We start from the raw sequence: 17845 nt of genomic DNA on the forward strand, positions 1-17845 counted from the left end.
GATTTCCATAATATTTCAGTTAGTTATGCAGCTATTCCTCATCTTTGGAGAGAGTTACGTGATCACTTTCAACACAGAGACAAATTCTTTGTGGCATTACTGTCAAATCATGACTTCATACCTCAGCCAGTGTTAGATTTTCTTATTTCTTTTTCTTTAAAAATGAGCTTCTTCTCGCTCATGTGTTTAAAACAGACAACAACACATTTAGCACTGGATTACAATCAATTACTTGACTGAATGGACAACAAATATCTTAACTAATTTATCATTTTAACCGTTTCTCAAACAAAAATATTTTCAGATTACTTTGATTTAAACTGATTGTAAAACTTGTTGATGTGCTTTGGGAAATGCTGATGGGAATTTTTCACTCTGTCTGACATTTTACAGACTAATCAATTATTGAGATATGGGGTGAATTAATCCAAAGAATAATACATTAACTAACTAAGAACATTTCAGACTAATGTTTATGAAAATACTTGGTGACTTGAGTTTCTAATGAAAAGATTATAACCTTCTTCTTGGTTCCAAGTGTCAGATTCATGTTAGGACCAGGCAGAGGCACGGCGTTTATGGCAATCTAGCCATGAGTAACACTGACCTCTGCAATCAAAAGTCCTTCAAATGTGTCATCAGCCCTCCCAATGATACTGTAAATGTTGTGTTAAGAAATCTCCTCCCATACCCTGCAGGATCCCAGGCCGAATCCCAGCCCTGGCGTGGTGACGATCCGGAGCATGAAATCCGTCCCGCAGCGCAAGGGCCTCAGCTTCTGAAACTGTAGATCTATCGCTTAGCTAAACATGTCGACCACATTCTGTGCTGTTTGCTTCTGCGGCCTAAGAGACAGAGAGAGGGAGAGACATGGAGAGATCTATAATTCAAATATACAGGAAGAGGATTATCACTCATAAGCTTCATAAGAACTTCAGTGGAGAATGTTGGGCTTGCTGAGACCATAAATAAACAAGATCTCTACAAGGTTCTGGTGTCAACTTGTCCCGGCTTAATAAGTCTGTTATTGTTGCACTAACTACGTTCTCCCCTACATGCTGTGCTGTCCCGGTAGCACAGTGTAGCAGAGCCAAGGCCTTTGTTTAGCTAATGTCCTGTGGTGGCTTCTGATTGGTCTAAATGACCTGTGACACCTCATTAGCTCCTCAAGTTGGCCTCTCTGCATCATGTTATTAATGGCGACATTGAAAACAGAAGCCATATTAACCACCTCACACTTAATGGTGTTGGTTTTGATTAACATCACCAACACTAAAATGACAGTGAGGTTAATGGGGACTTTGAACAGGACCCTGAATACACGTACACACACATGCCGTAAGTACAAACACACACACACACACACACACACACACACACACACACACACACACACATACATTAACATCTTCCCTATCTTGGCTGATATCATCTTACCGGGGATTTGGGTGGTTATCATAGTGAGCATGAAAAATAAGACTGAGCGGCCCAGGAAGCCTCCACTGACTTGTCTATATGGAGCCTCATTAGGGACATTGATGGATGGGCTATTGCCACCACCAGGCTCTCCCAAGAAAAGCTCTGGGTATTATTAGTGTTTGTGTGTTTATAAACTGACACTTAATTACAGGTGCAAAATCATACCACATACATTAACGAGTTACGGCCCATTGAGTATAATGCAGCCTGGATATTTAAGAGAAAGAAAAACTGGAATTACAGCCCCGTGACCAGGAGTTGGTCAACGCTTTATGATTTAATACTCAAATGATATCAGGAGAGACATAAATAATGTGTTGTGGGGATTTATTAAATCGTTATTGGGTTATGTTGCAAGAAATGTAGATTCTGATGCGACCAAAATTAGGGGTCTTTCTATTTGGAAAATAAATAAAGTTTAAATACAGGAACTGGCTGAGTATTTGTATTTACTCTTTTTATTTGCAGTAGTGTGTCTTCTTATAAAAGGTTTTAAAAAACAGAGAAAATGGCAAGGGGTATGTTTTCTGATCAAATCAATAAAAAATCTTCTTTAGTGTAAAAGAACAGTAAAGGAGCAGAAAGCAGAAATGAAATGCAGAGTCACTATTTTCTTTTCCCATTCCTCCAATTTGCAGCTGTTCAGCTTGAGACCAGATGCAAACATGAGTACTGCGTTTTTCACGTTCAGCCTGCAGTTTTGAAAGCGAGGCAAGCATATCAGAAACAGACATGTTGGTTTCTTGAAAAAAAAAAAAATCTCTCACCCAAAGAAGCGTATAATACTAGTTTCATATACATCAACAAAATGAATTTCAAACATCTTCATTAGAATTTGCTGCGAGAAACAGCTGATCTTGATTTTACAAGCGAGCTCCATGTCATAGAGAACTCACTTCCCTTCGTCTTCACACACACTACTGTAGTTGTGTATCGGATTTACAGCTGATAGTTTACTTTTATACCAGAGGAGGTCATACGATATGATATTTTCTGTTTCCCAAAATGGCTTCAGCCAAGGGCCCCAGACATATAAAACATACTCCTGACAGCGATACATTTCACGTGATGACACTACTCTGAAACAATCTTGATATTGCCTTTCCCTGTCATAAACAAAACCTGACCACAGTTCTGTTCGCCCGTGTGTGTGTGTGCATATGTGTGCGTGTGTTGCTGTCGATTTGTCTATCCAGTATGTGTGTGAAGGGGGAGGGAGCAACGAGGAAGAATGGTGGAGGGACATGGAGACGAAAACTCTCTTATTCTCAGTGGTAGACAGAGTAAGTAGATGGGTTCACTCTGGGGAGAGCGGTGGGAATGGTTGTAAAATGCACAACTCCATGGTAACTGAAGTAGATGTGGCTCTGGTGAGAACAGACACAAAGCGGGATAAAGGGTGGGAGACAGGAAGGAGTGAGGACGGCGAGAGGGCTGAGAAAGAGAGAAGGAAGGAAGAGTGAAAGAAGAAAGAAAGTGAGAGGAAGGGAGGCGACCAGACAGACAGAAAGGGATGGAACAGACATGGGGGAACTCTGGCAGGTGCTTCATCATCTGCTAAGGCATTGTCGGGCCGCCCGTAAACAGTCATTGGGCTTCTCGAGGGAGCAACCTTCTCCATAACTAGCACAGGTATAAATCTGCCTCTTAGCCACTAAATTAGACACATTCTTGAGAGAGCCTCACTCTGCAAGTGCTGCACAAACCTGAGGGAAAAAGGAAGACAGAAAATTAAGCGAATCCACCGAGAGCAGTAAAGGAGGTGCATGAATAAGGTATAGCCTATGTGAATTTAACCAGATGGCCACTTTGATCCCTATGAAAAATTGTTAATGTTTTTTCATGCATAGCTGTTATGAATAGTTTCTTTACACTGAGCAAGAATTAATTTCCCCACCATCTCAAAGAGCTGTCATTGCATCATGTGTAAGTGCCTGCTGTGGCTCAAAGCTGAGGGCCAAGTCCAAGGTCTGCGCTCTGTCACCTCGTCTCAGTGTTTATCCTTCATTACGACTCTGAAAACAGCGACGCACCCATGATTTCTTTTTCCCCTCAATGAATTTTTCTAACCTATGAAGTGGTGACATTGTGCGACAACATGACACTTGGATGTTGTTTTAACACTTGCAGGGGTTGGTGAAGGGAGGAAAGGCTGGGGTAAAATACACTGAGAGGAGTGATCTAGTGTTCTGACCATACAAAGTTTTCACAGCGTGTGTGTGTATTTGTGTAGCCATATACATACAGTACGATTCAAGCGTGTTAAGAACACACACACACATATATATGCTTAATAAAAATAAAAACACATACAGACTTTTGCACAGCTTGTAAGTGAATAAAAAAAAGTAAGGTAGGGTAAAACAAGTACAAAAATGTTCTTTGATAAAGAAGGAATGAATTGTTTACACTGTGTATATTTACATGCCATATCTGCCCTGCTGAATGCTATCTGCTGCTTTGAACAACTTTTCTGAAGTCGGAGGTCAGATTTGTCATTGAAAAAAAAAGCCCTGCAAACATGACACTGAAGTGCGCTGCTATGTGTTGTAACAGGATGCTAATCTCCTAAACACTCCATCTGTATTTGCTAAAACATTGCCTCACTCACGACCTGTTTGCTTAAATGGCACTTTACTCGCTCATGTTTTCAAAAGGTATCCTATGGGTCAAAGGAAGGAAAAAAAAGTAGGTTAATGATCAGGCATTTTATAGTGTTTTATTAGAAAAAAAAAGTTCTGCCGATGAACTGTCTTTCTGATGAGGCTGTAGGAAAAATAAAGTAGATAATTGCACAAATTAAGACAGACGCTTTAATGTGTGTATTAATCATGGGTTACACAGTAAAAGGAATACCTAAGCCTCTCACTTGACATTATTTAAGGTACATTTTTAGTGATAGTCTAACAACAACTTATCTCCAATATTTCTAAAGAAGTATTAGTTTAATTACGCCATGAATGATGTAATAAATAATACATCCACAGTGGAATTTGCACAAAGGAAACAATGGACTGTATTAATCCATGCTTGCAGTCTCAGCCAACGCTTTGTCAGTCCTCCAGTTTAGCACCACTATTTTACTAGTTCTTCACACTAAGAGTTCCTCTAAAAAAAAAAAAAAAAAAATCCCCACAGGACTTTTTAACATTCTAATAAAAAGATTTTACAGAGTGGGGTGAGTGTGAATTTGGGGGAAAAAAAGAAAAAGAGGTGAGCACAAGATTGTTAGTGAGGGACAGGAATAATAAAAGGGAAGGTGATGAGCATATTTTACTCATAAATCAAGAAGACACCATATCATACGATATGTTTAAGCTGGTGGATGCTGTGCACTTTACTATAAATTAATATTATTTAAATATGCAATCAAGCTCACGTGAATGTCTTAAAGAAACTTTAAAACTACATCGATTGCAGTAAAAAGTTTTTTCCACAAAGTTGACTTTTAACTTGTAATATTTGTTCTTAGTTAATAAAGTCTCATCACATTTTTGTTTTTGATTGATCACACAGACAATAGTGCATACTAAATCAACCAAGCCATAATCAACCTTTGATACAATAAGCCGAGTGCTGACAGAAATAATCCACTGGCCACCTTCTTAATGAATAATTGATGCCCATCTTAACAGGCTAATGAATGAATGTGGTTTGGGTTTGAGTGATAGTCCTCTCGTTGAAGAGCTATCCCAGGAGGGACGGGGCACTGGAGATGCAGGTGCCATCTTCTATAACCTGTATAATTGGTCATTTGACATGAGTGACTTGACTGTGTGTGTCCGTGCAGCGCCATTGGAGACTGACCCCTTTACCCTATTGTTTATTAGCACTGTTCCAGGTTATCACACCAATTAGGGCTGGAATAACAGTGATCAGGAAGGGACAACAAAAAAAGTACAAAAACGCATACTATTAGCTGCGGGGAGGAAGCATCAGCTGAGTGAAGGCAAGAATAAGAGAGTACTCTTTTGACCTTCCTAAAAATATTCTAAAAAGCATAAATAATCAAGGTGTAATTATAGAACGGGATGAAAAAAAGTCATGCAAAATGTTTTTTGAAAGAAAAAAGCATGCTGTGTATCTCAGCTTATAAAAAAAAACCCAAACCAAAACAAAAAAAAAATAAGTGTGTGGTGACAAGGCTCCAAAGCTGTTCCCATTTGCGTTGGGCTTGTCCAAACAATCATACTTACATTTTAGCACTATTATGCTCACACCCTTTTTCCACAGGTCTGATAACATTCTCACTGCAGTTTCGGTGTGGCACTCTGACTAAACAATACCTTATTGACACGAGCTCTGGCCTCACAATAGCTACAAAACATCAGGGTTCCTGTTTTTGTTGACACTGTTTGAGCCAGCCATTGAAGGAAAAGCCACTGTGGACACAGCAATGCATAATTGGAGCTCTCTGTCATACAATACAACAAATCAACCCTTTAAATGTTTGAGCATGATAAGGCAGAGAGAAGGCACACATAGGAGGAGGAGCGGGACAAAGACAGGGGGAAGTCAGGTGAACGGAAGAGTGGAAAGTTGATGGAAATGGAGAGTTAAGAGAGACTATGGAGTCAAGCACCACTAGGGGACAGTAGTAAGTCATGGACGGCAGCAGGAGCAGTGCGCGTGTATGTGTGTGTGTGTGTGTGTTTGTGTGTATGCATGCGAGTGTGTGTGCGGCAAACAGTGAACAAAAGACTTTCTTTGTTGCACTCTCAGATAATAAAAGAATTCAGAAATAGCTACTTGACTGCTTTAGAAAGATCTTGACAATGCGTTGGCCCATAATGCACAGGAACAGCTCCAGATTTACATAATCATATGTAATGTAAACCACTACGAGGCTCTACAGCCAACAAACAAACTGACTGGGGAGAGGGTGACAGAGGGAGAGGGATCCGCTTTCCCCTATGGACTTTATATACTTACTAAAAGTACATTTTGCTTCATCTGCTCACAACAATAGGACAACGTTTGCAAATTTTGCGAGCTTGTGTGCTGATGATTCAACAGAAAACAAGCTTCTCAGGTATACACCTAAATATACTTCCAGCACAGAATGAGAAGTACCAGTTTAAAGCTGTTTTTTTAAAATATATATTTACTTAAAATGATTTATAGCTTTAATTATTGCAGTTTCCTAAAAGAAAGGAGCGCACTATTTAATGCTGATTCCACAGTGACAACAGTTAAAATAGCAGAAATTATATCTAGAATAAAAAAAAGGAAGCATGTGTGTTAATGAGACAAAAAAATAGCAGGGACCTTTTCTTTGACCACAGATCAAGACGAATGGCCGGAGGATTTCACGCTGTTACTTGATCCATTACTACTTCTATCTGTTGTCTTTGTGTTGGACGTTAAAAAGGGTCATTTGTTTTGGTAACTGGTTAAACCAGAGAAGTTAACACCTCCACGTACCCCTGACGCTAGATATAACTGTCAGGAAGGAGCCAGTGTTTCTTTTTTTGCTATGGTAACTGAGGACGTATATTCAAAACACGCTGCCGCCTCCTCCTCATCCTCCTCCTTCTCCTCCTCCTCCTCCTCCTTCTCCTCCTCCTACTGCAATTAAAAGCAGAACAATAACAATATTCACCAATGACAGCAGCGTCTGTACAGTAGTTATGCCCTTCGTTAGTTTCACAATGTTCCTCATGAATTAGTTAAGTCTGTTAATTGCACATTTATTACACTCAAGGCCACAGAGAGATACACTAAATGGCTGTGTAATAAAATAACACTTGAACATGTATAGGAATCATGAAAAATAAATTAAGCTTTTACATTACAGCTTAACCTTGTGTGGCAAAAATACATTTTATTTACTTGCTATTTTGTCTTTTGGGGGGAAAATGGAAAATTCTTAAGCAGCCATTTTATTGGCTTAATTTATTTTAACTATTGTTAACAATATGTACGCTTGATGATTAGCACTGGCTGAAAAAAATAGACAACAGATTAATGACTTAATAAATTTAGGAATTTTATTTTTGAGGAAAAAAAAAAAAAAACTAACAGCCCTAATTATTTCAATATTTACATTTGTGCTTCCAAAACAACACAGTAACGATCATATTTATTCAGAGACAAGAAAAGGCAAATATCAAAATGATCCAGCAGCATAATCTCTTTGTGTTTACACTTTATCATCGCCTTTTCTGATCTCTGGCGTGTTTCATTATGGAGTGACGTTTGAGTGACACTGCGCCGGCTGTCACAGCCATGTGCTGAGGTTCCCTCTCATTTCCAGCACCAACAATAATAATGACTATTCTAGTGCTAGCCCCACTATTTGTGTTATTGTTGTGGGGTGTCAGACACAGGCCTTGACGTTTGCTATGCTATCAGCAGGAGTGTACAAATACAAACACATTTGCCTGAGTTATTGACCTTTATCTCCCCACTTTCTTGACAGCCTTCTCCAGTTATTGACAATACAAACACATGGGACGACGCATAACCTTTCATTTACGGAGCACTCTCTCTCTCTTTTTGTCTCTCTCCCTCTCCCCTGCTCGTTCTTTCCCTCTGTCTGTGTCTCTGTGCTCTTGCAATTTGTTTAAATAAAATGGGGCAGACAATGGTACTGCTCATTTCTGCCATTTTTCTTTCACTCCAAATTTCAGAGGATAATATCATTAGACCGATACAATGGCTGCTATTCAGCCTTAGATACACAGATATTTCAAGTATTCAATATAGTTTTGACATGCTGACATTAGGGGAGAGTGTTGTTTCCTTATTTGTTTGCTTACAATGTCGATTCCGTCATAAATCTTGGAATCCTGAGGCAAGATGTTAGTCTTTATGATGTTCATATTACCACGGAAATATATACATGCTCAGAGCGATCAAAACACGAATAATATGCAAAAGATGCATACATAAAAATCATTTTGAAAAAAAAAATAAAAATGGCTACCAATGAAAAAATAAATATTTACAGTGTGTATATGCTGCATTTACATTTATGTTTAAACACGTAGAAAAGTGTAGAGAGAGTAGCTTTATTTATGCAGAATGAGGAACAACATAATTATTCTCAAAATAGGACTGAATCCATAAACCCATAATAAACAGAATAATTTACTGCATCTCAATACAGCGTTGAATAACAATGGTCATAAAAACCACTAGTATTCCACTAATGATTCTCCTCCAGGATTTATTGTGTTTTTCAATGTGTGTCCTCTTGCATTTCAGCGTGAAAAATAGCATACATAAAATACGGGTGTCCCCACCAGTCAGCTCCTCTGCAGGTACTTCAGAGCCCTAAAATTAAATTTTAAACAATCCAGACCAGTGTTTGGTGACCATGGTTAATCATCAAGAAACAAAGACATCAAACAATATTTGATAATGAGAAAAATGCCTCCAGGATATTAGGGGATGGGGGGAGAGCACAGCGTGAGCCTCGGCAGCAGAGCTAGGTAGAGAGGCCAGACCAGACACAAGCTGCATTCACATGTCTGTGTGCGGTGATGGTGGGTGTCTGTGTGTGTCTGACACACAAAAACCCACACACACATGCATCAACTTCTATCTCATGCGCATACACACATGCACATACACACACACGCACACCTCTTATGGAGTTAAAAAGCCATTAAAACATTGCCTCTTTTTTTTTAAAGTTCATGATGAGATAATTAGAATTCAGTATATGGAGCCAGTGGTGAGATTACAGCTTTGTGAAATTGTGCTACATTTTGAACTTCACTGCATCACGCCTCAACCCAATTATCTGCAGTTAAAATGGCTTAGTGAGGCTCCAAACTGTGACTGACAAAAAATATAGTCGAACCAAAAAAAGTTTTCTTTATAGGTAAAAGTGATTATTTCCCCCAAATTTTCTCAAAGGCTAAAAAGCTACACTTCTGTTTGATGTATTATTCATACCAAATATTATCCCATTTGGATGATACTAATATATCTTAGAATTGTATTTATATACTGAAAAATGAAAGATTTAAAATGTGAATGTGAAAGTATTTCAAAAACACATAATTCTTAAAAAGAACTTAGATTTTTTTTTTTTTACTCTCGGTAACAAATGCAACAGAATGGTTTCATTTTTCATCAGGCCAGTGTAATTAATGCTAACTAAAATAAGAAGTTGGGTAGATGGGGGGAGGAAGGGAGGGGAAGGAGTGTTGGGTAATGAGGAGAAAATGTTTTTTTTCCCCTCTTCCTCTGTCATACTGTTATTGGGTTATCCTTGATTGACGCAGCGTTAACGGTCTGGCCAAATCGAGGCAGATCCAGCAACCTAGTCTGAACGGCAGCATGTGCAGCCACCTCGGACATGCAAATTGCACCCGGGCAACCCGTTGACTATGATTAATGAGCCTGGGCTGCAGCCTTTGTTTCCGCGTGCAGCCGTTTAGAGTGAAATACAATCCCAAAATATTATCAATCCCCTATTAATCCAGTAAATTTGTTCACATTGCACATGTTGTTTTGGGAGCCAAATGTGTGCATGTGCATTATGCAAGTGTGTATGTTATGGGGGTGAGCCCGATTGCATTTAATTGCATGTCCTCTAATTAAATTCATTAAAGGATAATAAAATAAATGGAAGAAACAGCTTTGAAAGCTAGGGTGAAACACATGTGTCTTGTCTTCCGTGATGTAAAATATGGATGTGGGATTTTCAGGGGCAGTCATGCTGTTCGGGGGGGGGGGAATGCATGAATCCGATACCTTGCTAATACTACAGGCATTTCCTGGTTATGGCTTGCCTCATGTTTAAACTGTGAATTTTAGAGCTGAGATCCCAGACTCCCTGAAGATTGGAGAGCAATTCTGTGGTGCAGAGGAGTGAAGTCACTGACTTCACAAATGGAAAAAAAAGAAACATTATGACAGTAATGCTGACAATCTAGTGTAACAAAATGCTCTGTCTGTACGGTGAGTAATATCACTGGATATGGTAAGGGGGGACTAATGTGCACGACATGGGAGGACTTGCAATTTCCTTAAACTGTGTGATGAGTAAAGGAAATTACACAACCTCACAAATCTTAGATTCATCGACTGAAGATGCTGTCGATAAAAAAAATAAAAAAATAATACTCTCTCACACACACACACACACCTACACACACACTCACATATACCCATTTTCTCCTCTGCACAGCCACACTCTCTCTCTCTCTCTCTCTGCTGCAAGCAAAATGTAAATGTTTTCCAGGCATTAAGGTATATAAGTGCCATTAGTGGCACAGTGCTTAGCACTACAATGGTGTGCCGAGAGCAGTGGAGCAGAGATCAGTGCAGCATCTCCTGGATATCAGAGGGAGACATCCTTTGTAAATTCATCTCCCACTGTGAGCAGGCTTCACAGCTGGTTAACAGCACTGTGTGTACCACTGCCCTGTTTACACGCAGCCTCCAAAGCACTCGTCTTTCCCCCTGCATCCTTTCCCTGTATCCCCTCCATCGCCTCGCTCTCTCTCCTTCAGCTCTCATCACAGCTCACCGTGGCTCGCACAGCCATCAAAGATGCACACAAACTGATTTTGTGTGTGCGCGTACACACATGAACCGACACCTACACGCAACAAAATCTCGGATCCCCTTGCTTTTGGGGCCATTACAGTACACTGCCTTCCAACCCCTTCTCTGATTTTTATCTTTTTATACCATCACATTACACTGATCCTTTTATACCTATTACACACGCGGCTCCCCACCAAACCCCCTGATCCTCTGATACCTAGATGAGTAAACTGCTCCTCCTGCCCCTGACCTCAGCCCTTTGTAGCAATCAGACCAGACTTCCTCAGAGGCCCTGATCTTATCTGGCCATACCAATCCCACTACACAGCTCCCTTTTGTAGCCACCACAGAGCACTGAGCCCTTTCAGATCCAGGGACTGTGCCGGTGAACACACAGCCCGAGACCTCAGCTCATCTCAGACATCATACTACACTGCCCAACAACAATGAGCTCTATTTTCTGATGCACCACAGGTCAGATAGAGCCTTTCTGCACACCGATGCATTGTGCACCCACAATGGAGTAAACCAGCAATGTTGATGTCAAAAGAATAGACCATAGAATTATTTCATATAGTCAAAGGCTGGTAGACAACAATGCCAATTTGAGTTGAGATTTTTGTTCTTTTTTTAAACTAATTATTTGTGGTGATTGTGTTGATTTTTTGTTTGCTAAATAAAAAAATGACAATAAAATAGAACAAAATAAAAATAAAACTCACCATAAAATGTCTTTGGGACTTCCCTGCATCTGTGTGTAAAGAGAGATGGTTAAAGAGAAAATCTATTAGGGTAGACTGAGGTTTAGCACTGTTCAGAGACTAATTACACAACAATGCCATTGTAAAATTATATTGATCTCAAGGGATGTATTTGACAAATTAGCTCTTAAAGATTTTTAGTCCTATCTGTGTTGTCTAAAATCAACACTCCAGAACACGAAGCAATCATATGGTTCAGAGGGAAATAAAGAAACTAAATAAATCATTAATTAACTATTGACTATTTCCCCTCAAATATCAGTTTGCATTTGTAGCTCTTTCTATTGAAATTCAACAGTTACACTTGCTTGCTACAACTACAAGCAGAGCAAACATGTATCTTTCAAAACTTAACATTATTCTTGTATGTTTAACAAATTTCCCAAGTATTTTCCACTACAGTGCTCTATAGTACATCATCATCCTTGGTCTGATTTACATATTTCTGCCGGAGGCATTTAAAGCACTACCTTCATTGGTGAGGTGGAAAGGTGTTGATGATTCTGTGGGGCCCTCAGCTGGGGATGGCCCACAAAAATTCCTGCAGGTTGTAGGAAATAATTAAGAAAAGCCCAGACTATATTCTCTCAGGAGGTGGGGGAGAATCCCTGTCTGTGTGCATGATTCAACCACTGAAAAGGTGAAAATATTGCAGTATATAAACATTAATGACGTGTCACTGCAGCGAAATTATGATTTATGATTTAAAACTCAAAGATCTGATCTCTTTGAATCTCTTTGATCTAAATCCATATAGAAAGATCTAGAGACTGAATCATGGAGGTGCTGAGGTTGTTGATTTCATGGCTTGTATTGTACTTTTAGCATTTTTAGACTACTATGTGTTGTAATATTGTCTGTGTGTCTGTTTTGGTTTGACCTGTTCTTAGTTTGTGCTGCTGTCTGTCTGTCTTGACCAGGACTCCCTTGATAAAGAGATTTTTTTAATCTCAATGGGACCTTTCCTGGGTAAATAAAGGTTTAATAATAATAATAATGATAATAAAAATAGTATTACATTGAAACCTATTAGTTTTATCAGCAGTTTAAGAAGTTTGCTAATATTATACAAGTAAATTAATATTACAAACACTTTGTTTTAACTGGGCCTTTCTGTTAGGATGTGCAATTTACATAGGAACACATTATGAAATGAAATTATTGACACAGACAGTGTTAAAGTCACTACATTTATACGTTACACACGCTCCTTTCTCTATCTATTTCTGTCAGCTCTGCTGCAGTTGAACTACTTTTTATATTTTCTTTGCTCTGTCGATTCATTTCCAGTACCTGTCTCTGCATCAGCTTGCATTTCACTGAGGATCCACGCTGCATTGTGACATTTCACTGAGGATCCACGCTGCATTATTGCATTATGATGTTTTCGCACATGCAGCATGTCTGTAGCTGAACACCGCCTCCACCGTGCTTGCTTTCGGTAACCAATCACCTGCGTGTATACTCAGCCGCTCGGACGTATCGACCAATCAACGTGCAGCTCACACAAAAGTCACTTCTTCAACTTCCTAGCGGGAATCCGCACACAGGCAGCAGGAGCGAATGGTAAACAACAAACCTCTTTACGTGTTATTTACCGGCCTGGAGTCACGTTTAACAACGCGTTGCCTTTAATAGTCAGTCAGTAATGCTTCAAAGTGAAGCTAACTGTTTTATTTTGTGACGTGGGACGCGTTTTGATGCGTCGCGTTAGCCGTAACGTGAAGCTAAGTTTGGTTAGCAGGAGGAGCTCCAGCTGTTTTTGACAGCTGTCAGATGCGTGATCAAACTCTCTGTAACTCTCTGTTTGTACAGATAGACAAGCAAGATGAGACTATCCCGAGCTGAATATAAAGAGATAGTGAGATGGACCGAGCAGCTGAGACCGACCCGCCAGTGTATGAAGATGCTGAAGGACAGATTTCCAAAGTAAGTGTCCGAAGTTACGCACATGCTGATGTGTGTCCTGCACAGCTGCAGGTGTGTTTGTTTACCTGTGAGACGCTGCTGTGCATAAGCGTGTCATGTTGTCTTATTGTGTGCATTGTGAATAAATGATTAATGTTTTAAATACACAAAACAAAACGTGTTTAGATATTATTTTAAAGTACACATCCAGTTTTGGAGGATGTAGTAGCTTGTGAACTTTTTCCATGACTGTCCTAGCCTACAACTAAAATATGATATACAGTCCTGGCCAAAAACTTCTTAAACTGCTGATAAAACTAATAGGTTTCAATGTAATACTATTTTTATTATCATTATTATTATTATTAAACCTTTATTTAACCAGGAAAGGTCCCATTGAGATTTAAAAAATCTCTTTTTCAAGGGAGTCCTGGTCAAGACAGACAGACAGCAGCATAAACTAAGAACAGGTCAAACCAAAACAGACACACAGACAATATTACAGCACATAGTAGTCTAAAAATAATAAAAAGTACAATACAAGCCATGAAATCGACAACCTCAGCTAAAACAACAACACCTCCATGATTCAGTCTCTAGATCTTTCTATATGGATTTAGATCAAAGAGATTCAAAGAGATCAGATCTTTGAGTTTTAAATCATAAATCATAATTTCACTGCAGCGACACGTCATTAATGTTTATATACTGCAATATTTTCACCTTTTTCAGTGGTTGAATCAGGCACACAGACAGGGATTCTCCCCCCACCTCCTGAGAGAATATAGTCTGGGCTTTTCTTAATTATTTCCTACAACCTGCAGGAATTTTTGTGGGCCATCCCCAGCTGAGGGCCCCACAGAATCATCAACACCTTTTCAGTAGTTGAATCATGCAAAAATAAAAAAATGTTGCAATCACAAACACTTCATCTGTTTATGTTTTGTAAAATGTAGGTCTGTCACAGTTATCACACATTTAAATTCTAGTCTGACTTGTTTTGAGTATAGATTATATTATATTGTATAGATCTGGTGTTTGACTTAAAATCAAATAAATGTCACTTGCCCCATCTTAAATTATACATTATATGGGCTAGATACATTGGTTATAGGATGTCCATAAGCCCTGAGGTATCAAAACAAAAACAAATACAAAAACCTAATTCACATTTTAGTTAGCTATACACACGAGAGCGAGTTAAAGTAAATCCCTTCATGATTTTATCTATCAACTCCCCACAGTGACATAATTTATCCACCTGTATATTATTTAATCTCATATTATTATTATGCCCATTATGATCACTAGTTAATTCCACACAGGTTTCTGTATAAGTTCCCACCCCGGCTTTAGCCGGTGTTTTGCCAATGCAAGCGCCTGATGCACATCCAGAAATTGAAGAGAGAGAGAGAGAGAGAGAGAGAGAGGTTAATGGTTGTGTTTGCCTTTCTCCTTGACACTGAGGGCCCTCACTTTATTGAACGTGAACATGTGTAATCCCCCAAGGCCACCAGGACACCACGGCTGATCCCGTCGAGGTCACTTACAAAGTCGTATGTATTTGGAGCTTCCTACTTTCATTGTGCCCTAATCACCAATCTAGAAGAAGGTATCAGGTCCCCAAAGGGGACACGGCGGAGCTTGAGCCTTTGCCTTTGTTCACACTGTCAGCATTTTACAGAATATGTCATGCGTATAAAGTTCATCCAGTATCCTGCATGTTTAGGCACCAACACTAGGAGGTCCTTCTCATGTTTATTTTGAGTTTCCTTTCTCCTTTTGGTTCCCCTAATCCAAACTGTCTTTAACAAACAGACCAAATGCCAGTTTTTTTTTTCCAAAAGTGGTACTGGTGGGTGTAATAATTAAAGGAAAACATTGGCCGGTTTTCATTCCAATAATTCTGCACGATCTCTGTCTCTCCCGGAGGTGCTGGCTCTTTTGTTTAGTCTTGCTGGTTATTGTTATTATTTCGTTCACCATAACCAATCTTGGGGAGGCCCTTGCTCTTTAAAATCCCTGAGTCTCGTCACTGGGCCTGACAGACAGGCACGGCAGCAGTGTTTTCACAGCCTGCGAAATTATTCTGGTTGTCCAATCAGCTGAGCTGGGCTCTGGAGGGTTAGTGATTGGACTGGCAGGAAATCAGGCTCTTAAGACATAACATATCGACTAGGCCATCCATCATCTCTTAGCATGCGCTCAGGCACGGCAGTCAGCCACCCCCGCCCCACACCCCTCCTGTCCCCTCGGACTGTGTGGGAGCCCTGCCACTGCGTAAATATTGGCCAGGCTGGAGCTGGCAGGGGAGGGTGTTTGGAGGGGGGGTTAGCGGTTTGTTGTGGACAAGCCTGCTCTGAGGGGGTGGGCAAAAGATTGGTTGGGTTATAATAGTGAGACAGATAGAAAAGACAGGTATCTGGATATCAAATCATTTCTCATCGCACAGGATGATTTCCAAACGATGCAAGCGGTGCTGAGTGAGCCGTAGATTCATGCGTTGTCTGTCAGTGTCATGGTGGAGGCTGTGGTGGTTTATTCAGGGGCATGTGCCATCTTTTTGATTGTAGAGGACATGTCTATTTTTTTTAATCATTTTTAAAATGTATAAAATATTATTATTATTTTTTTTAAATAACTTGGTTGACATGTTAAATTAGACCAAAACTTAATATTAGCATGGGGTTACACATTATCATTTGCAACAGCTGCCATGTTAATGTTCTCACGTGGTCATTTGGATGTTAATTAAATGGAGATTCTCTCTATTCTGCCCTCTTTCAGTGGAGCTGAAAATGGTGTGTTTGCCTTTCTCCTTGACACTGAGGGCCCACTTATTGAACGTGAACAGTGTAATCCCCCAAGGCCACCAGGACACCACGGCTGATCCCGTCGAGGTCACTTACAAAGTCGTATGTATTGGAGCTTCTTACTTTCATTGTGCCCTAATCACCAATCTAGAAGAAGGTATCAGGTCCCAAAGGGGACACGGCGGAGCTTGAGCCTTTGCCTTTGTTCACACTGTCAGCATTTTACAGAATGTCATGCGTATAAAGTTCATCCAGTATCCGCATGTTTAGGCACCAACACTAGGAGGTCCTTCTCATGTTATTTTGAGTGTTCCTTCTCCTTTTGGTTCCCCTAATCCAAACTGTCTTAACAAACAGACACAAATGCCAGTTTTTTTTTTTCCAAAAGTGGTACTGGTGGGTGTAATAATAAAGGAAAACATTGGCCGGTTTTCATTCCAATAATTCTGCACGATCTCTGTTCTCTCCGGAGGTGCTGGCTCTTTTGTTTAGTCTTGCTGGTTTATTGTATTATTTCGTTCACATAACCAATCTTGGGGAGGCCCTTGCTCTTTAAAATCCCTGAGTCTCGTCACTGGGCCTGACAGACAGGCACGGCAGCAGTGTTTTTCACAGCCTGCGAAATTATTCTGGTTTTGTCCAATCAGCTGAGCTGGGCTCTGGAGGGTTAGTGATTGGACTGGCAGGAAATCAGGCTCTTAAGACATAACATATCGACTAGGCCATCCATCATCTCTTAGCATGCGCTCAGGCACGGCAGTCAGCCACCCCCCCCACACCACCCTCCTGTCCCCTGCGGACTGTGTGGGAGCCCTGCCACTGCGTAAATATTGGCCAGGCTGAGCGGGCAGGGGAGGGTGTTTGGAGGGGGGGTTAGCGGTTTGTTGTGGACCACCTGCTCTGAGGGGGTGGGCAAAAGATTGGTTGGGTTATAATAGTGAGACAGATAGAAAAGACAGGTATCTGGATATCAAATCATTTCTCATCGCACAGGATGATTTCCAAACGATGCAAGCGGTGCTGAGTGAGCCTAGATTCATGCGTTGTCTGTCAGTGTCATGGTGGAGGCTGTGGTGGTTTATTCAGGGGCATGTGCCACTTTTTGATTGCAGAGGACATGTCATTTTTTTTTTATCATTTTTAAAATGTAAAATATTCTATTTTTTAAAAAAAATAACTTTAGTCTAATCAATATATGGAAATGTTAGTTAATAGTTTCAATATCTTTTATTGAAATTATTGTGATGATATCATGATACTGTATATTATTATTATTATTATTATATTATTATTATTATTATTCTTATTATTATTATTATTATTATATTATTAGTATTCGCTTTGTGAGATAATGTGCAATTACTGTACTTATGTATG

The 17845-nt window shown here is 39.9% G+C and overlaps 1 protein-coding gene and 1 long non-coding RNA gene across 4 annotated transcripts in view; one reads left to right on the forward strand and one right to left on the reverse strand.

Annotated features, from left to right (window-relative positions):
- Positions 1–731: 731 nt before the first annotated feature.
- On the reverse strand, positions 732–13108 carry LOC113744618 (uncharacterized). Of its 2 annotated transcripts, none has more exons than XR_003461681.1 (4): positions 13041–13108; positions 12218–12288; positions 11709–11737; positions 732–845 (listed from the first exon to the last, which is right to left on the reverse strand). It is a non-coding gene; the product is annotated as an uncharacterized LOC113744618 (long non-coding RNA). The 2 variants fall into 2 exon arrangements; XR_003461680.1 differs by lacking the exon at positions 732–845 and adding an exon at positions 8668–8757.
- An 84-nt stretch (positions 13109–13192) lies between these two features.
- Positions 13193–17845, forward strand: part of cdin1 (CDAN1 interacting nuclease 1) — a 55331-nt gene continuing 50678 nt past the window's right edge. For both annotated transcript variants that reach the window (XM_019277176.2, XM_027274941.1), the window contains exons 1-2: positions 13193–13313; positions 13563–13676. In XM_019277176.2, the coding sequence (XP_019132721.1) occupies positions 13576–13676 (101 nt within the window). In that variant the 5' untranslated portion in view covers positions 13193–13313; positions 13563–13575. The remainder of the gene's footprint in view (positions 13314–13562; positions 13677–17845) is intronic.

The sequence above is a fragment of the Larimichthys crocea genome, chromosome XXIV (assembly GCF_000972845.2).
Source record: "Larimichthys crocea isolate SSNF chromosome XXIV, L_crocea_2.0, whole genome shotgun sequence".
Lineage (NCBI taxonomy): Eukaryota > Metazoa > Chordata > Actinopteri > Sciaenidae > Larimichthys > Larimichthys crocea.